At 41.4% G+C, this 19471-nt stretch overlaps 1 protein-coding gene across 2 annotated transcripts in view; it reads right to left on the bottom strand.

Annotated features, from left to right (window-relative positions):
* SND1 (staphylococcal nuclease and tudor domain containing 1) overlaps positions 1-19471 on the bottom strand; it is a 423895-nt gene that overhangs the window by 355689 nt on the left and 48735 nt on the right. For both annotated transcript variants that reach the window (XM_049642985.1, XM_049642986.1), the window contains one exon: positions 7050-7163. In XM_049642985.1, the coding sequence (XP_049498942.1) occupies positions 7050-7163 (114 nt within the window). The remainder of the gene's footprint in view (positions 1-7049; positions 7164-19471) is intronic.

Genomic DNA, 19471 nt, shown 5'->3' with positions numbered 1-19471 from the left:
AAAAAAACACTCCCTCCCAGGACCTTTCAACACCAGGACACACTGCCTCAACTTGGAATGACTATAGGCAGCAGTCAAATGGATTGGATAACAATGATACCACTCAAAAGCAATACATGCATTAGGTCTTAAGCCTCAGCATATATTTTTGATATAAACATTGACTAAACACCTGCTGCATTCACAGCACTCTGCAAGATTCTGAAAGAGAGGGGTATGAAGCTGAGAAAACCAGTTCCACTCTGGCTCACAGTGGAGTTTAGGCTTTGTAACCAAAAGCGGGCTGGACATAAGTAACAGTACAGGATGAGACAGAGGAGGGAAAGACTGTGGGTATGGAAATCTCTGGCCTAAAGGAGCTTTCAAGAACCAGGGCAAGAAAGACAGTTACCTCAGCACAGCAGCTATGGTAAATGGTCACAGGACAGTAAATACGATGGTGCTGCCAACTCTGGAAACAACAGAGAATTACTGCAGCTCACAGGACTGAAAAGAGGCAAGAAATATGAACACGCTAGCACTCGGAAGATTTAGATAAATTGAAAATATAGAACTGTGTAATAGTGATGATTAAATGGAGAGAGAAGAAAGAGAGGAAGATGGATTGAAAAAGGTAAATGCACATGGTTCGGGGAAGGATTAAGCACCAGGCCCCACGAGACTGTTCAAATCCTACAAAAATTATTGGAAGGGGATAGGCAAAATCATGAGAAAGGGGATGCATTAACTAAAGGAAACAAAAGAAAATGTAAGTAGTAATATGGAGAAGAAGGTAAATCAAAGGGAAACAGGCAATTGCTGTCTTTTCCCAGTTATAATTCACATTTTGAGGAACCCTGCTATCTACCCAGATAGCAAATGTCTTGACCTCAAGAAGAGTCAGGCTTGTCCCCAGTGCCCTCCCCAGCAGAGGAACAGGAATTAATCTTTTAAAAATGACAGAGTACGTACATCCTGAATCTTAAATAGATGAGCTAAGACCCACCCACAGTCTCCAAATGGTAATTTTTTTCAATCCTCTCACAAAGAAGGTTTCAAGTGTTCTTCTCAAAAACGCCCAGATCAAACAAATCGGAAACTGGTACAGAATGCCTCTGCCAGAGCTCTGACATATTCTACGTCTTTTGATCACATTGCTGCAGTCCCCAAGTCTCTCCATTGGAAACCGGTGAAATGCTATATCCATTTCAAAGAGCTTTTGCTTTTCTCCAAGGTCCTTAATGCCAAGCTGGAGTCCCGCTCTAATTTGCTATTTGCCTTATGCTCCCAGTCCCATGCGCGAGATCACAGTCAGTGGGTTTATTGGTTTGCCCTGGCTTCACTTAGGGACTGCGGCCCCACAGCTCTCTGTTGGTGTGCATCTCAGTGGCAGCATCGTCTGCTTTAGGGTCCAGAGGGACCAGTCATCTTGCTTTCAAAAATCTCAACTGAAGGGAATAGGTTGAGAACCGCTTTTAATCGTGTCTAAATGGCAAAGCACCCTGGGGCCCTGTACAACAAATGGAGTTATTAGCACCCGAAACTGCCCTGCCTCTGAGAAAACGCCCTTAGGAATCCCAGGGCATCACTAACGGGCCTACCTGCAGCTTGTCAACCATGACTGCCCACAGAAGAGACCCCGTGGGGTCGGGCCTGGGAAACAAACACCCCCAAAAAAGGCAGCAAGGACACTGGGAGATTAGGCAGATTACAGCTTTAACAAAACTGATCCTCTGGTGCCCACGACTAAATATTTAGAGGCCTGCTGTGAAAGAACATTTATGTGGTAAATTCCACAGGGAGGAGGCTGAAAGATAAGGTGATAGAATCAAATACAAACTGAAAGCATAGGTTTGTGAGGTCAGGGGAAAGGCTCCACCTTCAGGTTTCCACACTTCCCAGAGGCCCAAGCTGAAGGGTGTGTGTGTGTGTGTGTGTGTGTGTGTACACGCATGTGTGAAAGAGGGAGAGAGAGACTCTATAGACAGGAGTTTGAGGAAAAAAAAGCCTTGCAACTGAAAGCAAACTTTCTACACTTAACACCTGGGCGTTGGGTAAATCATGTACCTTTTTAGAGGTAAATTCCAGCTCTATATCTTTGTCCACCACAACAGCACTACGCAGGCCAAACCAACTTTAAGGGGGAAAAAGTCAGCCCCTTCATCAGATGCCAGAGGGGTATCTTTTGTCATTAACACTCCAAGTGTGACACAAAGCCATGGCAGCCCTGGGCACCAGGAGCATTATGTTTTCCAATGCCGGATCAAAGTCAAATGCTCTCTAGAAGTCCTGGGATTACACAGTGTGTTGTCTCCTCTAAGGCAGTAGCTCAGAAAAGCCACAGTCTTCCTCCAACACTTAGCACTTGTCTCTCTGCGGCAAACAACTGCATAAAACAAACTCCAGTGTACCTTTAGAGAAACCCTGATACGTGTTTAGGTACTCAGGAACACCACACATCGGTGTCCAAAATGGCCCTCAGCCTGAAGGAGTTAAGATCGCAAAGAGTTGACACTGGATTCACCCTAAATAATCCAGAAGCATCAATGCCACAGAAATAGAATCAACAGCATCAGGCATCTATCTAACTGTAATCTTTGAGGAAAATATTACACATCCTTGCTTTTAACTCTCCCGACAAACTTTCCAGCAAAAAATTCAGTTTTAACCAAACTCTGGGAGCAATGGCTACCCATGAATTCCTGGATACTACTGGAAAGCAGCTGCCTAGGATGAAAACATGTCCTTTGATCATGCTGTTTTGTCCAGAGCCCTTCCTCTGGCTGCATTACAAAGTTACCCAAAAAAGGGGAGTGGAGTATACGGCTAGCCTTGGGCAAAACCTCCTTGCCTTCATGTATAATTTAAGAGAAATGAACTTGTCTCTGTGTTCAAAAAAGGAAAATCCAATTTGCCCTACTATCCCCACAATGTATAGATGTCTTGGAAGATCTATATTAAGTCGATGACAGGTTTTTAGAGTTGTTAGGGTTTGGGGAAGATAACCATTAAAAGAATCTTCCCTTCCTAACTTGAAGGGCAAGCCCCATTGGGTCATCATCTGGGAGCTTGTAGGGAGGCCTAGCCCGCAGCAGGAGACACTGCCCGCCATCTGCCTGCCCTTGAGGAAGGTCATGCTAACACTTTCGCTTCCCTGTTCACCTACTCCTCCAGTTCCTTAACCTGCACCTTCTCCCACTCTGCTCTAATACCATACAACAGGCTCCAAAACCATAAACTGTAAGATTATCTTTTTCTCCATTTCAAAGTCAATCATCTTCAGAAAGTTTCCCCCAGATGAGGCAGAAGGCAATCTAAGTGTCTCATCTGAGGCCCTCCGCAGTCCATCCGTCGTCTCCGGACAATCCTCAAGCATGCTGCATTTCTGCAACTACAAGACCATTTCAATTCCCCAAACATACCAACATTTTCACTGGAGATTCTAATCAGCCCTGTTCTAACTAGGACAGCCATATATTCTTGTGCACAAGGGCACTGGCCAAGGAGACAGAGGCTGAATGGGAGCTGAAATTCAACCGCCATTCTGCTTGCCAAGCCATGTGCCCCGACAAGGGGTGCCCTGGAAGAAGGGGGCACCCCTCTCTAATTTGCACAAGGGCACCATATGGGTTAACAGAGGTCCCGGCCCCAACATCTATGCCTTGAGTATTTGACTGGACTCCCCTTGTAGCTACAAGAACAGATGGTATACAGTAATGAATATTAAAAACCAAAGACTCCAAGCAGATGCCTGCTCTCCCAGTCATTACATACATGAAGTTATGGATTCACTGGGATCCCCGGGTGATTTATATTCCGAGACCCACGTTGTAAATCTCTGATAACTTTAAAGTAAGCACAGATCTGGGGAATTCTTTTAGTAGAAAGGAAAGAACTCTGAATCCTCCTGTATAGAAATTGCTAGAACAACATCCACAAGTTCCTAGTCAGCACTCCATTTGCCCCCAGGGCCGTGGTCAACTGGGGCTTAGCAAAAGAAACACCACAACTCCTTCCTACAGATGAGTTTTCATCTAGCATGATCTTCCCTTATAAATGCAAATTACTTTCATGTTTTGTAAATGCAAGCCACCAACGCAAGAGTACTCAAATCCAAACATGCCATTGCCTAGTTTAAAATTCTTCACACAAAAATCTAAAAGTATGGCACACGTTTTCAGCATGTGGCCCCTGCCTAACTCCCAAACCCATTTCTTACTACTCCCTAGCATTAACTACCCTCTATTCCAGTCATACAAAATACCCCATAGTCTCTGAGTATCCCGAGATGCTGACAGGACAAGTGTGATCTGGCCCTGCCTACACTTTGTACCACAGGCATCGTACCCCTCATGCACTATCCACAGTGCCTATTATTCCCTCTTCCCAAACTCACCCAACTCTTGTCATTACTGCCATTTCTGTCAGGAACTATCTTCTCCCCACATTTTACCTAGCTCAGTCCTAGTCACCCTTGAGGCTTTACACTTTACACATCACTTCCTCCAAGAAGCCTTCCCAGATTGTACATTCTTATAAATTCTAAACTTTTCTTTCATAGCATTTCACATAAATGGAATTACTTGTGTATCTCCCCTACTAGGTTTTAAATTAAAGTTCCATGAGGGTGATTCCATGAAAGTTTTTTCCCTGCTGCATTCCCATAGCATCTGCTGCAAAGCAGATACCTGGTAAATACTTATCAACGGCATTCATTTGAATTTCTCAATCTATGCTGTCCATTCTAAGAAGCCACTACCAACAGGTGGCTACTGAGCTCTAGAAATACACTAAAACAAACTGAAATGTGTTCCGAGTATAAAACTATACCCCAGATTTCAAAGACTTACTAAATATCAAATTAAGTAAAATCTCTCATTAACTTTTTCCATTCGTTAAGTGTTGAAATAATACTGTTTTGGATATATCAGGTAAAATAAAATGCATTAAAATTGATGGTTTTAATATAGCTACCAGATAATTTTAAATAACAAATATAGTTCATTTGTGTGGCTTGCATTATAGATCTAGGGAGCAGTCGGTGTTTGTCTAGAGCGCCCTTTCCTCCATCCACTAACTTCTCATCCGTGAACACTCAACAGAGGAACCCTAGTTGCTCCTGGGGAGACTCCCGAGTGCCCACTGTAGCTGGGTTCTTCACGGCACCCTGCGCCAATGTACTCAGAGTGCATTATGTTAACTTATGTCTTACGTGACTGCCTCATTAAAATCTTTGAAAGGAATTTAATGAAGAAATAAGAAAAATCATTCTTCACTTCATCTAAGCCGTATATTGTAGACTCTTACAGCTAAGCCTTACTTCAAACTTCCTTAAAATGGTGTAAGATCTCTGGAGTGAACAGAAGTTAAAAATAAAATTAAACACAAAGTGAGAAATAACCTTCCTTGGTAAAGAACAAGGAATTCTATAAACAGGACTCTGCCTAAACTAGGGAATATATTCCAACAACTTCCCATTATCCAGTAGGCTAAGGGAAAAATCCATCCATTACCCCCTGAAGAGTTCCAAAGGCTCCTGGAAAAGCTAAAAATTCTCAGTAGTAGTTCCTACTCCTGAACACCTGCTATTACCTTACCTGAGCTATAACATCCCCACCCTCCTAAAACCTGCTTGAAATTCAGCTACACAGTCTACATTAACATAATGCTTTGGCCAATGAGGCAGGCACAAAAATTAACGTTCAAGAATTTCAAAGTTGTGGTTGCCGTGGGAACCTTAATTCCAACTGCATGGCACAGATGCGAATCGTGGAGTACTCCCAATACTGATAAAACTGGAGATGTCTATTTACTCTGTGCAATGAGGCACAGCTACAGTTACTGAGAGAACCTTATTTTGGCATTTCTAGACTTTCATGCATTTAAATTCTCAACCTTACCACAATACCATTTGCCGCATTAAATTGCCTCCTCTGTGGGGGGACTAAAAGAGAGAACGAACTGATTGGCCAGACATTCAAAGAACCCCTCCTGTATGTGTTTCTTACGCACAATCAGATTCAAAGGACAATCACGATATTTTTATTTTACTCTTATGGGCTGTCTGTAAACTCTCATGCAAATGAAAACAGGGCATGAATTTAAACTTGTAAATGCACCAAGACATGTATACATGCAAAACATCAGAAAAGCAAATTTCTCCTCTTTAGAACTACAAAAGGGATAAATTAAAGCACAGAGCACTAACGTAAACCATGCTGTGTTTAATTTCCGAAAACTGTCCAAACACCTGCCTGTGGCACCAGCTCTCACAATGGACCCAGTTCTATAACCAGTTACACACTGTAGTTTCACGAGAAGGCAAAAATAAAAGTTGGAAAGTGGTCTGTAAAAACAAGATATCACCAAACAAGTAATTCAACAAAAACTTCAGTCTGTATCTCCAACTTCTCACCACTCGTAACAATGGAAAGAAAATGAGCAGAAAATTTACAGCAAAACTGCCTACAGACTACCGACTCAATAGTTTTCTTCCTAAGTATTTCTCAAAATTGATATACCCCAATCATACACATTAGTTAGGGAAGCACCTTTGCTGCCAAAAGATCCAACAAATAGCACAAAACAGTATAACTAATAATTTCAGTTACCACTTGCAACAGACGAAGCAGGTGACCCCAGAGAATACATACGCCAAGATTCATTTCTTCCTCGAACAAAAACATATAGAACTTTCAAATCAAAATGACCAGTAGAAACAGGCCTTACATTCATGCACATGAGATACAGACCTTCTCCTCTCCTTATTCTCAGAGAAGAAAATCTTGTTAACAAAACTTACTGCCGCCTCATGTATCCTGGCCCTAACCCCTCTCAAGCCCCTTAGAGCAGAATGCCAGCAATGCCCACCCAAAACAAAGCAGATCAGTGAATGTGGTTCAGAAGAAACTGACATCTGCCCAGCCAGGCTGCAGATACTAGGAAATAATACTTTGGAGAATTAAAATATCGTCTGTGAGCATTCTCACACATATGTACCATATTTAAGTATTCTCCAGCTCCTTCCTTTTGATTTTTGAAAAGAGGCTCCACTCCTTCCCCATTCTCACCTGTGTATTCTCCCCTTCCAGCCTCGGTGGTCGAATGCTGGACAGGTGGATGGTCTTGTAGTCACCAGAGTTCAGCTTCACAACAATGGCATCTGCATTCAGCACCTGCATCACCTGTGGGCAAGAGGCAAAAATGCTCAGACCTGCTCAGATAGCCCACCTCATAGCACACATGCTAAGGAGAAAGACCCACCACAGTCATAAGGAGAAAAGTCAGATCAATAGCCATTTGGGGCATTTCAATATCATCCTTCATGGTACAACAATGTTGGAGAGAACAATGCTATAATTATCAGTCCCCAAAGACCTTATTATGATTTCCCTATGAGGCAAAATCTGTATCGTTCACAAAGACGTGAAGTTAACTGACCAAGACATGTAGTTAACTACAAAGCTTACAAACTGGAAATCTCGTCTCTACATGTTATTCATGATTTTCCTTGAAACAGATTCTAAAATCAAAATTCCTTACTCAGTGTGAATCTAGGAGACGAAGCAAGGGCTGGATAGAAGATATCAGCACTAGGTAAGAACCAAAACAGGATGCCCCAAAAGAGAGCAGAAAAATCAAAGGCAAGTGAAGGGCAAAAAGAATTGTCATCACAGCATGGTATAGGAGAGGCTCAGCTGTTAATCTCGGGGCAGAAACATTAAATTGCTAATATATTACTTCAACTACTCTAAAAGCCAACTTTTCAGAGCACTACTATGGGCAACTTTGTTTTAGACCCCAGTATCAGAAACACTGGAGCCCACTCTCAGCTAAAAAAGATTAACTTCCACTCTTGGGTAACTTCCAAAGATATCTATTCAAAGTGCAAAAGCACAAATATTCCTCTGAGGAGATTATTAGAACATTCCACCAAGGTGTACAGAATAAAATCGCACTGAAACTGGCCTAGGATCACATCAGGGTTACAACTAGAACCCGTAATTCAGCTAGTGGTCTACAATTCACCTGATTATATTCAGAGCCTGTTGTTACAAGGCTATTCAGGGGTTTTTTGGGGGGTTTTATTTTGTTTGTTTGTTTGTTTGTTTTTTTCCAACGTTTTTTAATTTATTTTTGGGACAGAGAGAGACATAGCATGAACGGGGGAGGGGCAGAGAGAGAGGGAGACGCAGAATCGGAAACAGGCTCCAGGCTCCGAGCCATCAGCCCAGAGCCTGACGCGGGGCTCGAACTCACGGACCGTGAGATCGTGACCTGGCTGAAGTCGGACGCTTAACCGACTGCGCCACCTGTTTGTTTGTTTTTTAAACCAGTAATACTTTTTTACAAGGTAGCTATTGACTACATATCACTGTCACCATCCACTTTGTCTGCAGAATCAAAACCAACTCTTCCAGGCTTCAATCAGGCCCCATCAGGAGCCAACAGGCAGCTGAACAAACTACAAGGTCAGCTGCCACAGTGAGGGCAGACTCGCAAAATTTCCCTCCTCTTTCAAGCAAGAAACAAAAGGAGCTAGACTCGCCTTTGCTACGGTGGATATCACACTGATAAGTATCCTAAAAGAGCCCTCACTATTCTCTAGAAGGCTTCATATCTTTTAAAACAGAATACACCCATTTACTTGCAGACTCCTGCCCCCCACCCCCAAAAAATGGCTGTTCCAAAGAACCAACCAACCACATACCAGAAAGAAAAGACTGATTTAACGAACAATCTGAACCAAGTGAGAAATTATACATGACAGGAAATAGCAGGAAAAAAGCACCATCAGACAGAATGAATGAAAAAAGAAAGATGACAGTTGGAATCAAGCTGTAGTCCATGGAAGGCTGACTATGACTGGCAGATGGGAAGGCATCCCCAGGTTCTACCATAAGTAATGAGCAGCAAGTGCAGGGAAAAACAGGCCAGTGATCAGAAGAGTAATGAAAGGTCTGAGAACCAACAGTGTAGATTAGGAGAGAGGGTATTTTTAATTTTCAAGTACGTAAGATTAACTTGCAAACCTCAATGTAGGTTGGTTAGTTAGTTAGTTAGTAGGTTAGTTAGACTAGAAAAGCTAGTCTAAAATTGCCACAGCCATTCTGCTTTAACCTTTTTGATAGATCTGAGAATCGCAAAGGCTAAACACTAAAACCCAGACAGCCAGAACCCAAAACTCACCTGGCCAGAAAAAATTAGTCAAGTCCCCAGGCAATCAAAAGCATGAGCTGTGGTGGGTGACATGAGGACCACAAGGTCAGGGCTGGTTACCTGCATATGGGTGGTACCAACGTCTATAGGACCCTCCAAATCAAAGAGCCCCTTACACCAGCCCAATCATGTAGGACTTAGAAAACAGCCCAGAAGGTACAACCAAAAATACAGATTCACTAACAGAAAGAAAAAACACACCTTCCCATTGCCATCTAGACATTAATGCCAAGCAAAAATGCCCATCACGATGGAATCTTCCTCCCACTCCCTAAAGGCACCAGTAGCAGCTTGGACAACTGCACAAAAGAGACAGACCACAGCTAATGATTTCTCTATTCTTCAAAATCCCACATTTGGGTAAAAGGAGAAGTATCATAAAATGGATGATAAAACATTCATGGGCCAAAGAATCCAAGATACATGTTATTCTGCTATCCTACCTTCAAACCAAAGAGAAGAAAAATTCCATAAAGCCACACCAAGCAAAGTAGCTAGTATAGCAAATCAACACTGCTCCTCCCTCAAAAGTACAGGACCACCATCTCCAATGCACACACCTCACAGTATTTGCTAAATCTCAATGATGGACAGAGTTACACATTTCTCTCCCACCAAAACTCTTATTAAATTATCAAGTGCCAAAAACATAGGGAAATTCCCATAATCAAGATGTGAGAAATATCTAGACATTCCCCACCCCCTAGTTGTGCTCAGAGAGGAATAAAACCAGGGAAAGCATCGTAGTGCTCACATCTTCACCCCGATTATAGAACGTGAAGATCTAAGCGTACCCCTGTGATAAGTTACTGGCATTCGTCACCCCTTATAATGTGTTAGCAGCAGCGGCAGCAAATGGATTCTTAGAGCTGTAAATTTCAGGCCTCGGCAACAGCCTCTCTGCTCGGCATCTCCCTGATTAGAAACCTCCTCTTCAGGAACTGCACGCTCTGATGCTGGCAACTGAACGAGGCCCGGCTTTTGGATGAAGAGGTGTGTGGTGAGTGCATGTGTGTGTGTGCCCATGTGTGTATAAGTGAGGCTTACGACTTTTTATTCCTCTTTAAATTGTGTCATTACTGTCCAGAGAACAAGCAGCTCCTGAGCAGAGACACGGAAGAAGCAATAAAATAGTGGTTATAGTCACGTACTGTGCAATAAGTAAAATGCAGAGTGGATTACTGTTCAAAGCCTACTCATCAGCACTGTTGCAGACCGCATTTATAACCGTGATATTTCTTACAGTGCTTTTCACCTGGATAAGTCCATGTATGTCTACATCGCTCACTCTCTCCACAAGCCAATAGATCCTTAATCAGCCCACCCCTATACACACCTACCATACCACACACTCCAGGAGATAACCTAAGGGACAGGTGCAGAAGTCTGCACAAAGTCACTAGCTGGACTCGAAACACTAGACCTAAACCCAATGTCTCCATTTCTTGAAGTTCCAGCTGTAAAAGGAAAAAATGAGTGGCTTAATGATGATGAGTGTAGGCTAAGGGCTGCCACAAGTCAAGAGAACTGCGGAGTTCTGTCAGGGGCAAGCGACATCCATTCCCATCTCTGGCCAGCTGCCACACTCCCCATCTGCAGAGCCTGTCCACCGTGCTCACTGGGAGGCCAAGAAACTACTGTTCAGCTTCGTAAACCCCTGCAGCATATATAAAATGAGCAAAAAGAGCCAACAGTTTCCTGAGCTTCAGAGATCCTCAGAATAGCTCCCCAAACGCAACTACCAATACTCCCAAAGCTGCCTAAATTATCAGTGCTGGACAAAAATAAAAGGACCATCAGCGCACACTGGGGCTTCTATGGATGCCACCAAGGAATGGCTTTGACGGGGCCACTGAGAATGGGACACCAAATCTGAAATCATGACACTGGGCTGCTTCTCCTACTCCCTACGACTGTATGCTAGGTCTCATCTCCCCAAAGCTAATCATGGAAACACAACTGAAGCAGCACCGGAAGCAACTAAAAGGAAGCGACTAAAAGTACGCCACAACTGTTACAGCAGTGGCCTGGAGCTGTTCCCCAGAAGGGTACAGCTGCCAGCCTGTACCCTTGACAAAATACTAAGCATGACAATGTCTTGATACAAATAAGTCCAGGCACCTGAGCATGAGCAAGCAGACTAGTCAATAGTAAATACTTAAAAGGAAACCAGGCATCAGACAGATTCCAACAGATGGGGCACTCTTCAACATGTCCGCCCAGCACTTCTCAAAACTGTCACGGTCATCAAAAGCAAAAGAAGTCCAGGGCACCTGGGTGGCTCAGTTAGTTAAGCATCAGACTTGGGCTCAGGTCATCATCTCACAATTTGGGAGTTTGAGCCCCACGTAAGGCTCTGTGCTTTCAGCACAGAAGCCTGCTTGAAGCTCTCTGCCCCTCCCTCGCTCGCTCTCTCTCTCAAAAATAAATAAACATTTAAAAAAAAAAAAAAAAGGCAAGGGAAGTCCGAGAGACTGCCACATCCAAAAGGGGCCTAACAAGACATGACAACTAAATCGAGTGTGCCATGGTAGAGGAGATTCTGGAACAGAAAAACAGAGATTAGAGAAAAACTAAGGAAATCCGACTAAAGTATGGACCTCAGTTGATAATAACATACCAATACCGGTACGCTAACTATAATAACTGCACCATACTCCTGTCAGGGAGCAGAGCAAACTGGGATGAGGGCAGGGGTAATGTGGGAACTCTGTCCCATCTGCTCAATTTTTCTGTGAATCTAAAACTTGTTCTAAAAAATAAAATTTTTTATTTTATTGACTTGAAAAGGCCAGGTAAGTGTTTTTTACAAATCTTTTCTAATTCAATTTTTATTTTCTTATCAGCAAATCAGTTTACTAATGTAAGCTACAAACCAAGTCTTGATCTCTTTTTGGTGCAGAGGTCACCTTCCAAACCAAACCATCCCCAGAACTTCCTCTTCACCTGAAAGCCCTATGGCCGAAGCCCAGGAAATTCTCATCACGTTACCAAATGCAAACATAACAGAAGAGTCTAAATAATGCCAAAAATATTAAAAGGAGTCTTTGCTTAAAAACCATCTCCGAGAGACATGATAGTGAACTCCATTCAGAGCTAGGACTAGAAGCACAGCAAAAAGCTATCAGGGCCACACCAAGTAAGTCCCAGAGTCCACTGTGTGCATCCATGGATAGCTTCAACCTGACCTCCAAAACTGCACATGGCCACAAGTCCAGACAGTTAACTACTTAGAGTAATCTCCCAGATGGAGCCCTAGAGGGCAAGCTCCTTGAAAGCAGGAACCACTTCTCATTCTTCTGCTTCTTCCCAAAGCAGAAGGGCTCTAAGCAATCACTTGGTAAGAGAACTGAGCAAGAGTCCTCTAACCAGGCAGGGCAGTGAGAAGACTCCACCTCCTGAAGACATGCTGTCACTCCCCAGCCCTGCCACCACCCCTGAGTGTTATTCAGGTCTATAAAATCAGCAAGGCCCAAGAATCCAGCAGCAGGGACAGGGAAGCCAAGCCACGTGCTCAGGGGACCATATGGCTACAAACAGCACAGTTCAGCTAAAACGCCACAGGGAAGGCAGGCAGGAAACTGGCAAGCCACGACAGGCACAAAAGTCTCAAGCAGGCTCAGCTAATCGCTGTGAAGTGAACATGCTTCTCCGCTAACCTGGAGAGACAAGGAGAGCCCTCGCTTGCATTTCCTTCCTTAAAAAGTGACACAGTTTAAGCAGAGGATGGAACACATTCTTTCAGTGGACACCATGTATCAAGACAATACTTTGTTGAGTTTCAAGTTTCTCAGAAGTGAGACTCTTGGCCAGCACATCTCATCTACAGCATCAGTTCCCAAAATCACCTACAGGACCTGAGAGGCACCCAGTTCAAGAGTTCAGGTTACCTTTTGCAGGCTTTTCAGGCTATTTAGCTGCTCCCTATACAATTAACTTCTAGGGGACAGGGCAGGCGACTGCGAAAGAGAGAACCACGATTTGTTCAGGCCTTACAGTCACATGAGCCTCAGAGAAGTATCCTTTAGCAAAAACTTGTAGGACGGTCAGAGTGTTTGTGAAGTCCCAGGGCACCTTAGGACACCTCTAGGTTCTCTTGAAAAAGTAGCACAGTATTAACAGACATTTTAAATCAGGTATAGGACTACAAAACCGCTGGATTCTAGGTTATGAAAAGAATTGCAGATCACTTTTTTTCCTACTGGCTATAAGGTAGTATCCCGTGCTCTACAACAGAGGATGGCAAACTATGGCCCAAGGGCCATCTAGCCCACTGCCTGCTGTTGAACATAAAGGTTTATTAGAACATAAACAGGCCCATTCACTTACATACTACTGTCTCTAGTCTCTTTTCTCGCTATGGTAGCAAAGTCGCATAGCTTCAACAGAGACTACATGGCCCACAAAATGTAAAATATTTACTATATGGTCCTTTAAGAAAAAATTGGTCAACCTATGTTCTACAACATATTAGAAAATGAACACACATAGGGCAATACATGGTTAACATTCCTGGAAAACTATTTGGCAAATACGCTGGAAAACATTCTTATGGAAATAATTGCCATTTACATAGAGATTTATTCCGTTTTCTAAATAATGGAAAAATTATACACTATATGAATATCGACCTATTGGGGACTGGTTACATAAATTATGCAGGCTCACAATGGAACATTATGAACAAACTAAAGCAAGCTCAAACATTTACTTTGGCGCCCTCCCTAAATACCTTTAAACAAAAATAAAGGGATTTTGTTGTTGTTGTTGGCCCTAAGTCCAATAGGACAAATGTAATGGGAGAAAAGACTATGGCAACAAAACACTGGAAGCTAGAAAGCAGATGGATGAGTGGTAACAGACTTCACAGATTCACAAAAGCTAAATCCTGAGCCAGTGATAAGAAAACATAATAGCCAACCTGATTTATACTGCAGACTTCCCCCACCCACCAAGACAAAGAAACTGTCAAATCAGGAATCTCAAGTAGAGATGAAAATGGGACCAAAACCTAGACTTGGTTTATGTAAGAAGCACCTGGATTTTAAGATATATACCATAATTCCCATATATAGGTTCACTAATTTTAACCCAGTGTTTGAGACCTCATTCTTAAATAAGAAAGATAACCAAAGATCGCCAGGCATCTAAGGAAAGCCTCTAATATGAAAAATAAGAGACCAAAATAACCTAAGAGAATTAAAAACAACATGGAAAATATAGACTATGCAAGGAAATTTTTCAAAAAATTATGATTCTTCAGAAAGTTAATAGAAGATATTTTATCTCTGGAAGAAGTGATATTACTATTAAAAAATAACAAGATAGACACATAAATCAACAGAATGGAATAAAGAGCCCCAAAATAAATTCATGCTTATGTGATCAATTAATCTACAACAAAGGAAAAAAGAATATACAATAAAGATGGTCTCTTCAGTAAACAGTGTTGGAAAAACTGGTCAGCTACATGCAAAAAGAATGAAACTAAACCACTTCCTTACACTACACACAAAAATAAACTCAAAATAGATTAAAGACCCTAAATGGAAGACCTGAAACCATAAAAGTCTAAAACACACACACACACACACACACACACACACACACACACACACACAGTAATCTCTTGGACATCAACCTTAGCAGTATTTTTCTCTGGATCTGTCTCCTCAGGCATGGGAAACAAAAGCAAAACAAACTATTAGGACTACATCAAGTTAAAAAGCTTTTTACATAGCAAAGGAAATCATCAAGAAAATGAAAAGGCAAACTACCAAATAAGAGAAGGTATTTGCAAATAAAATATCTGATAAGGGATTAATATCCAAAATATATAAAGAACTCCATAGAATTCAACACCAAAAAATAATACAATTTAAAAATGGGCAGAGGACTTGAACAACATTTCTCCAAAGAAGACATACAGATGGCCAACAGACACATGAAAAGATGCCCAACATCACTCATCACCAGGAAAATGCCAATCAGAACTACAATGAGATATTACCTCACACCTGTCAGAATGGCTAGTATCAAAAAGACAAGGGGGGTGGGGCGCCTGGATGGCTCAGTCGGTTGAGCGTCCGACTTCAGCTCAGGTCCTGATCTCACAGTCTGTGAGTTCGGCTCTGTGCTGACAGCTCAGAGCCTGGAGCCTGCTTCGGATTCTGTCTCCCTCTCTCTCTGCCCCTCCCCCGCTCATGCTCTGTCTGTCTCTCTCTCTCTTTCTCTCTCTGTCACAAATAAGTAAACATTAAAAAAAAAAAGGCAAGAAATAACAAATGTTGGAGAGGATGCAGAGGAAAGGGAACCCTCGTGCATTAGTGGTGGGAATGTAAATTGGTGCCGCCACAGTGGAAAACAGTATGGCGGGTCCTCAAAAAAAAAAAAAAAATCAAAACTAGAAATACCATACAACCCAGTAATTCCATGTCTGGCTATTTACTCAAAGAAAATAAAAACACTAATTTGAAAAGATATATGCGCTCCTGCTTATTGCAGCTTTATAACAGCCAAGATATAGAAGCAACCTAAGTGCCCACTGATAGATGAATGGATAAAGATGTGAGATATATATATATATACTATATATATGATGTGGAATATTACTGCACCATAAAAAGGAGTGAAATCTGGCCATTCACAACAACAGGAATGGATCTAGAGGGTATCATGCTAAATGAAACAGTTAGAAAAATACAAGTACAATATGATTTCGCTTTTTAGATTGAATCTAAAAAAACAAACAAACAAAAAAACACAAGTGAACAAGCAAACAATCAAGACAGAAACAGACTCATAAATACAGAGAACAAGTTGGTGGTTGCCAGAGGGTAATGTAAGGGAAAGTAAGGGAAATGGTAAAGGCAAAATAGGTGAAAAGGATTAAGAGGTACAAACGTGAGGTTATAAAAGAAATAAATAATGAGGATAGAAAGTACAGCATAGGAAATATAGTCAATAATGTTGTAATAACTTCATATGATGATGGATGGTAACTACTCTTATCACAGTAAGCACTGATGTATACAACTGTTGAATCACTATGTTATATACCTGATACTAATATAATACTGTATGCCAACTACATTTCAATAAAAATGAGAGCCATTCAGAGAAGCAAAGACCAGAAAGGTCTTAAAATACAGTATCATAAAGAAAACATTTGGTAGCAGGGCTAAAAGGTAAATACGAAGAAATTTAGGAAGAACAAAAGACAAAGATGAAAACAGGAGGCAAAAATTAGAAGACCAGTCAACAAAGTCAAAAATCCAAACAGGAGTACTAGAAAATAGCAGAGAAGCTAGTTGGAAATCAACAACAAAATAAAGTTCCCAGACCAGACACAAAGAGCTAAAACTAAAAAGAATACGCTCACACATGGATAAAACAGTGCACCACTGAGAAATTTCAGGATAAAAAAGCAAGTGCTAAGACCTTGCGGAAAGAAAAACCAAATCATCTGAGGAGGAGAAATCAGAATGGTTTCAGAGGCAAATGGTGAAGATATCCAAAGATGACAGCTCCAGAACAGTGAGAAGAAGAACAAAAGAACTAGTCCAGATTGGTATAGGTCACAAGGTTCCTGGAAAATATAATTGAAAAAGATAAAATTAACAGGCTGAATCAATGTCTTTAGAGAAGATTTAGGTAGAGTCTAGGGGTTGAATTAATAAGTTCATTAAAAAAACAAACTTTTAAAATTATTAAATCCAGGGCAAACAAAAAGTTCTGCAGAAAATGAAAAGTAGCCACAATATGCTATAGGGCTCAGTAGTTATTAGCATTTGCAAAGTAAACATTGAACCAGAATTAGAATATAGTCCTATTGCAAGGATTAGGAAAAATACATGCACACCCATGTGAATCCTCATCTTCCACGGTATGAAGGAAAAGGGTTGTGCCTAAAACTGAAAAATTAAGAAGGCAACATAAACATTTTATTCAAAGATACGGACTAGCCAAGAACTGAAAATGGCTGCCTCAAGAAAAAGGAAAACAGACTAGTACATTTCTTAATAAACCCACAGAGTTCTTTAAACTTTTATGCATTAAAAATAAAAGTATAAAAACTTAAAAATTATATACAAAAGAATATAGCTCAGTACTACTCAAAAGTGGTTGCCAGCCTGCAATGAGAGTAGGAGCTTGTACCAGAACATAAATCAACCATATCACTGAGAACATTGCTGGTATTTTTTCTGTAGCAAGCTTTTCTTGATGAAAGAAGCAATGCCTTGATTTACATTCTGGCTCAAGCGCCTTATATCCTATCAAGGCACTACGAATAGGACTGGGAAGGATCAAGGGTCAGCACACTTTTCTGTACAGGGCCAGATATCAAATATTTTAGGCGTTGCAGACGATTCTGGTCTCTGTCACAACTACTCACCTCTGCCACTGTATTACAAAAACAGCTACAGACAACATGGAAATGGACAGACATGGCTATGTTCCAATGTATTCATGTCACTGAAATTTAAATTTCATATAATTTTCATGTGCCACAAAACATTTTTTTCGACGTAAAATCCACCCATACTTCACAGACCATACAAAAACAAGTGGAGGGCCAGGCTTGGCCCATGGGCCATCATCTGTCAACCGCTGGGATAAACAGTGTAATCAACTTAAAAAAAAAAGTCTGTGTGATAGTAGTTTCATCTAGTATGAGTGTTTTTCCTTCTCCTTTTCATGCTTTCTATTTAAAAAAATAATAATAATGCTGAAGAATTTCTAAAACTCAAGAAGTTTTGAAACCATTTACCTACCTACCTACCTACATTTCTCTCTACTCTAGAAGCAGGCCTATATCCAAATGACCTAAATTTATATTAAAGATACTTACAGGAGAATGGCTATTCCCCTTAACCCTCAGATGGTTTTTAGAGGCAATTTCCTCTACTCAGCATTTTAACAAATGAAACTTCATTGTAATGAAGAAAGCCTCACTCTGTTTTAAAACAAAACATATATACATATCCTGGGATCCTAGATTAAAACAAATAAACAAACAAACAAAAACAAAAAATAAAACAAAAAAAACAACCAGGAGAAAATGTGCCAGCTCTTCTCTAGTTACCAATAAAGTCATATTTAAGAAAAATACAAAGCTACTGACTCAATCATCTACTCTTTCAAATTTCTTTTTTCAGCAATGCATTAGTTCCTTGACCAGCATAGGCCTAAAACCTTGCAAAATTTTCTGGGTTTCTCTTATAAACTCAGTTTCTTTTTTGTTTTTTAATGTCTATTTATTTTTGAGAGACAGAGAGACAGAACACGAGCAGGGGAGGGACAGAGAGACAAGGAGACACAGAATCCAAAGCAGGCTCCAGACTCTGAGCTGTCGGCACAGAGCCTGACGTGGGGCTCGAACTCACGAACCATGAGATCATGACCTGAGCCAAAGTCGGACGCTTAACCGACTGAGCCACCCAGGCACCCCTCTATAAACTCAGTTTCAACTGAAGACGGTCTAGCAGGGACAGTACAAGATACAGGGACCCTCCTAAGCCTCATCTATATCACAAATATCAGACCTTCTCAGAGTGATGATGGTGAAAAACAGAAGACATGCCTCCCTTGCTGAGTGAATGATCACCCTTTCACCGTGTAGCTACAGTCTTAGAACAGATGACAGGAAACATAAGCAAAACCAAGTAAGTTCCAATTAGGTAGAACAGCCATGTCCAAGTTTCCAAGCTAGTGCGGTCCTCACACTGAAAGGAAGCAGGGGTTCATTCTGGTCTGTACCAAGACTTGGAAGATGCATGGGGGAGTATCCAACCAGGAACTTTTCCCTAAATAGGATAAAAGACCTAATTATGGTTAGGTCTCAAAGACCCAATTATGGTTAACCTGACAGCTGCCTGGAGACCACCTACAACAAGAAGGAAGGAAGCCACTTGAGCACTCTGTGACTTATTGCTTTGGGCATCATAAAAAAGAAAGTGAAGAAATTCAGCCAATTCCTCAGAGACTGTTAAAATTTGACCATTCGAAGAGAAACCGGTCCTGGATTTTTTAGGCTGACAGCGCCACCTAGTGGTATTCCATCTTCAACTCATTTGGGACAGCCACCTCTCAGCAGGTATAGATATGTTAATTAACTTCTTTTAGTTCAGGAAAACAAAGCTTAAAAGCATCTCTTGCCAAAAGTAAAAATAGATTGGAAAACATGACAGCACTTTGGTAAAGTGAGGAAAACAGGTCTACCGCTCACGGTACCAAAGCCAGCAATGAAGAAAACACTCAGCACTGCTGATGC

The sequence above is a fragment of the Panthera uncia genome, chromosome A2, assembly GCF_023721935.1.
Source record: "Panthera uncia isolate 11264 chromosome A2, Puncia_PCG_1.0, whole genome shotgun sequence".
Lineage (NCBI taxonomy): Eukaryota > Metazoa > Chordata > Mammalia > Carnivora > Felidae > Panthera > Panthera uncia.
The sequence above is the reverse complement of the archived record's forward strand: the minus strand, read 5'-3'. Positions and strand labels throughout refer to the sequence as shown.